The 4768-nt window shown below is 34.3% G+C and overlaps 1 protein-coding gene across 1 annotated transcript in view; it reads left to right on the top strand.

The window, feature by feature from the left end:
* Positions 1–4768, top strand: part of ATR (ATR serine/threonine kinase) — a 103083-nt gene that overhangs the window by 85014 nt on the left and 13301 nt on the right. Inside the window, exons 37-39 of the mRNA XM_004682438.2 lie at positions 156–388; positions 1947–2081; positions 3586–3786. Of these exons, the coding sequence (XP_004682495.1) occupies positions 156–388; positions 1947–2081; positions 3586–3786 (569 nt within the window). The remainder of the gene's footprint in view (positions 1–155; positions 389–1946; positions 2082–3585; positions 3787–4768) is intronic.

The following is a 4768-nucleotide window of genomic DNA, read 5'->3' on the forward strand; positions in this document are numbered from 1 at the left end:
AAAAAAAAAAAAAAACACTTTTCTTTTTCACAAATTGGCAAGCGATCTAACTTTTAGTATGGGAATAATACACTTTTTTAAAAAAAATTGTTTTTAAAGCAGATTTTCCTTCTATGAAAGGAAATGATTGTTAACTTTTGAATTTTTTTTTCCAGCTGGACGCTCTGATCGTGTACAGATGAGAAATGATTTATCTAAAATAAACAAAGTGATTACGGAACACACAAATCACTTAGCTCCCTATCAGTTTTTGACTGCTTTTTCACAGTTGATCTCTCGAATTTGTCATTCTCATGATGAAGTTTTTGTTGTCTTGATGGAAATTATAGCTAAAGTGTTTTTGGCCTATCCTCAACAAGCAATGTGGATGATGACAGCTGTGTCAAAGGTAATATTGTTTCCATCTTATCTGGCATTGACTACTTCTTGTTAATATGTAACTGCAGGTACCAGGACTTCTCCTTTTGATAGTAGCAGAACATAAATTTTAATTATTTTTTTAAAAGGGAAGAATTATAGCAAATGTCTCAATTTTAAATGCAGGAATATTTACCACCTCAAATGAAGTGACTACTGTGTTTCAGGTCAAAGAATTCAGCATGGATTTTCTTTAAAGTCTAGTAAATTGTTAATGCTTTGTATAAATCGGCCACTTACTTTTTAAGGTGTCTCAGTGTAAAGTACCTGAACTATTAATACTAGAAAAACTTCATTGCACCCATTAATGGGAATTTGTAAGTTTGTAAATATATTGTAAATATGGGCCCTCCCTGGTGGTGCAGTGGGTTAGGATGCAACACTGCAAGCAAGCTGCAGCAGCTTCAGTGCAAGTTTGATCCCCAGCCCCTCAGGTGATCCACATGGCACGCCAGACCTCTCCTGACCTGGCTGCTGCCCCCCTCAGCAGTATACTTCCTCAGTCTGCCTGTTCTGCTCCCCACTCTGTCTCTGGTGAATAATCCTCTCACCCCCCCTGTACCTAGCTCTGTATGAAAAATTAATAAATCTTAAAATATATATATTAAATATATCTAATCAATATTTTAGAGAATTTAAAAAGCAGAGATGTAAAAAAATTAAAATTCATTCCTACCATTTAATAATATTCTAATGCAGTTTGTATGTTATTTTAATATTGAATTTAGATTACATAGATATGTAATTTTGTACTTTTCAGTTAAGAATATCACCATTAACATGTTTATGCTAGTAAATGCTAGTAAATATGCTAGTAAGTATTTTCTGTGGATATAGTTTTTTTTTTGTTCACTAATTTTTTTAAATAATATTTTTATTTTTACATCATTTTGTGCATTTTTCCATCTTAATTGTAATCCCTATGGGCTTTCCATCACCAGATCACCGATGTGCCATCAGCATAGTCCATGCACTTCCTTCCCACCACTGTTTTTGATCCCATTCCTCAAACCACCCCCATAAAATGTCTCTGGTATATAGTTGTTTATTATTATTATTATTTTCTCCCTTGGTCCTTTATACTCCTGCTATGAGTGAAACCATCTGGTATTTTTCTTTTTCTTTCTGGCTTATTTCACTAAGCATGATCTTTCCCAGCTCCATCCATGTTGCTGCAAAATGCATGTGTTTCTTCTTTTTTATTGGTTGCTGAGTATTATATATTCTGTAGACATAGTTCTTTATTCCTTGTTTTCCCCACTCATTATGTAATATAAAATCTTCTAGGTAGCTTGTATAAGTTCATAGCTTTAATTCAATATTTTATCAGCTGACTAGTATTCTGTGATGTGAGCATAATGTCATGTGTTCACTTATGGCTTTTGATAATATTGTCAAATTTATTTCTGGAGAATCTGTATCAATGTAAGCCATATCATAAATGCTTTGTCAGTTGATTTTTGTCACACAAAAGAAATACCTTTTTAAAATATTGTATAAAATTACATTTAACTTTTTTTCTATAACAGTCTTCTTACCCCATGCGTGTGAACAGATGTAAGGAAATCCTGAATAAAGCTATTCAAATGAAAAAGTCCTTAGAAAAGTTTGTTGGAGACGCCACTCGCCTAACAGATAAGCTTCTGGAATTGTGCAATAAGCCGGTACTATAAACCTTACTTCTGACAAACCAGTGTTTGATAACTTTATATAAAATATCTATACAATTTTATCTAGTTTTATTTAATTAAATTAAAATTCTTAATTTTTTAAATGTATATTTTTGTAAGAATACATGGTATGTATTTATTAAAAGTAATGTTAAGTAGATGATATGAAATAAGCTATAAACATGAATACGCAAAATGTTTAGTTAATTAAAGTTCTTCGTATGATTACACTGTCGTTTCTTTACATTTCCAATACGTCATACAGGAGTAAACGTACTATTCTTGGCCCTCTCTGGTAGAGTAACGGGTTAGGACACAGCACTGCAAGCTAGCCACAGCTGTTTCAGTGTGAGTTCGATCCTAGCCCGGGAGATGTTCCACATGGTGCAGCAGACCTCTCTCCTCATCCACATGCTGCTCCCTTAAGCAGTGTACTTTTATCAGTTTGCCTGTTCTGCTCCCCACTTTGTTTCTGGTGAATCTTACCACCCCTGCACCTCTGGCCTGTACCCTTATGCATATAGAACTGGGGTACAGGCCAGAGGTTCAGGGGTAGTGAGAGTACTTACCAGAGACAGAATGGGGAGCAGAACAGGCAGATCTATGAAGTACACTGCTGAGGGGAGCAGCGGGTGGGTCAGGAGAGGTCTACCCAGCCATGTGGATCACCTCCGGGGCAGGCAGGGATCAAACTCACGCTTAAGTGGCTTTATTTAGCTTCTTAGTGCTGTTCTTTAACCCTCTGCACCACCAGGGAGGGCCATAAATAAATCTTTAAAAAAAATATATTATTATCTTAGAGTTGCATTGAAAAAACTCCTAAAGCCTTTAGGAAAAGTAAAAGTGGGGGTAGATGTAAAGAGGGAGAGACTCATAAGCTGAATAGCTAGATTTCACTTTTAAAAGATTCACTTATTTACTGCTTATAGGTGAAAAAACAAACTTCTGTATCTCTCACCTTTCCTGCATCAATAAACATTTCAAAATAGTATTTTTTTTATGATGTATTAGTCCTGTTTGGTTGCTGTATCTAGGAATTCAGTATTTTTCCAATTTTTATAGGTAATATAGTGTGTATTGTTTATATTGAGTCTCGATCTAATGGAGTATCCCCTAACTAAATATACAACTATTTCTTAATCTTTTCATTAAGTTAAAAGTTCAGTTATCATTCTGTTGCCAAATGTGATTTGGTACCAAAAAAATTGATTTATAGAGCTCATCTGATTTTGTAATGTCTGATTAAACAGATTGTGTACCTCTATTATTTCCAGAGTTGTTAACTAACACTATTGTCAAGCAATACTTCAGCACTGTTATTGATAAGGGAAAATAATGCCAAGTGGGCAAACAAGATAAAATGTATAAAAATACTTAGGAAACTATAGGCTGCTGAATCATTGTAATTAAGATTTTGTAGAAGTAAAGTCTTTATTTTTATGAAATTAAGCAATCAAGGTAAACATAGAGAAATTAAAATGTACTATTTTTCTTCCAGGTTGATGGAAGTAGTTCTACATTAAGCATGAGCACTCATTTTAAAATGCTTAAAAAACTGGTAGAAGAAGCTACTTTTAGTGAAATCCTCATTCCTTTGCAATCAGTTATGATACCTACTCTTCCATCAATTCCGGGTGCCCATGCTAACCATGAGCCATTTCCTGGACATTGGGCCTATATTGCCAGCTTCGATGATGTGGTAAACTTCAGTTTTATTACCTGCAACTATGTTTTTAAAATCTTCTTAGTTAAAATATTTCAAATTAACTTTAATTTTTTTTTCAGAGACTAAGTGAATTTTATCTGCAAATAAAAAATTATTGAAATTAAGAAAAGTAAAATTTTACAGATATTAAGTGATAAAACTCCTATTTTCCCAAGTCTAGGACTTATAAAAATACTCATTGAGAAGATTGCTTTATTCCTATGTATCTAAAATTGTGTAATAGGGGAGTCAGTTCCATCACACTTTAGTTTTGTATTTTAACATTGAGCACATTTTCATTTCCAAAGACATTACATGTCTTTCTAATTATTTATACCCTTGTATTGTCAATTTTTTTACTATACATGTTTTATCATCCCCCTTGCCTGAGTAATACACATATACATGATTCATATTTTTTCCTCTTTTTATTCCTCTACAATTCTACAAAAAAGATACTCAATTTAAAAAAATACCAGAACCATTTAAAAAATAAAATTTTATTTAGAAAAGATCTTTGTTTTGGGCCTCCCTGGTGGCACAAGGGTTTTAAAGCGCAGCACAGTGAAGCTATCTGCAGCCACTGCAGCATGAGTGTGATCCCCAACCAGGAAGCGGACCCACATGACATAGCAGCAGACCTCTCCTGTCTCACCAGCTGCTCCTCTCAGCAATGTATTTAAATCAGGCTACTTGTTCTGCTCCCCAATCTGTCTCTGGTAAATCCTCTCGCCCTCCCCTCCATACCTCTGACCCATACCCCAGTTCTGGTATGCATGCATGCATAAACAAACAAACAAACAAAGAAAGAAAATCCATGTTCAACCTACAATTTTGATTTTTTTCAGATGTTTTAGTATGACTAATGTTTTTTCACAGTCTGGTTTTTCTATACTTTTTTTGTCTTAAAAATAGAGATAAGAGGCCCTCCCTGGTGGCGCAGCGGGTTAAAGCACAACACTGAGAATCTAAAACC

This window comes from Condylura cristata, unplaced genomic scaffold, assembly GCF_000260355.1.
Source record: "Condylura cristata isolate star-nosed mole 26May11 unplaced genomic scaffold, ConCri1.0 scaffold00014, whole genome shotgun sequence".
In the NCBI taxonomy this organism is placed as follows: Eukaryota; Metazoa; Chordata; class Mammalia; order Eulipotyphla; family Talpidae; genus Condylura; species Condylura cristata.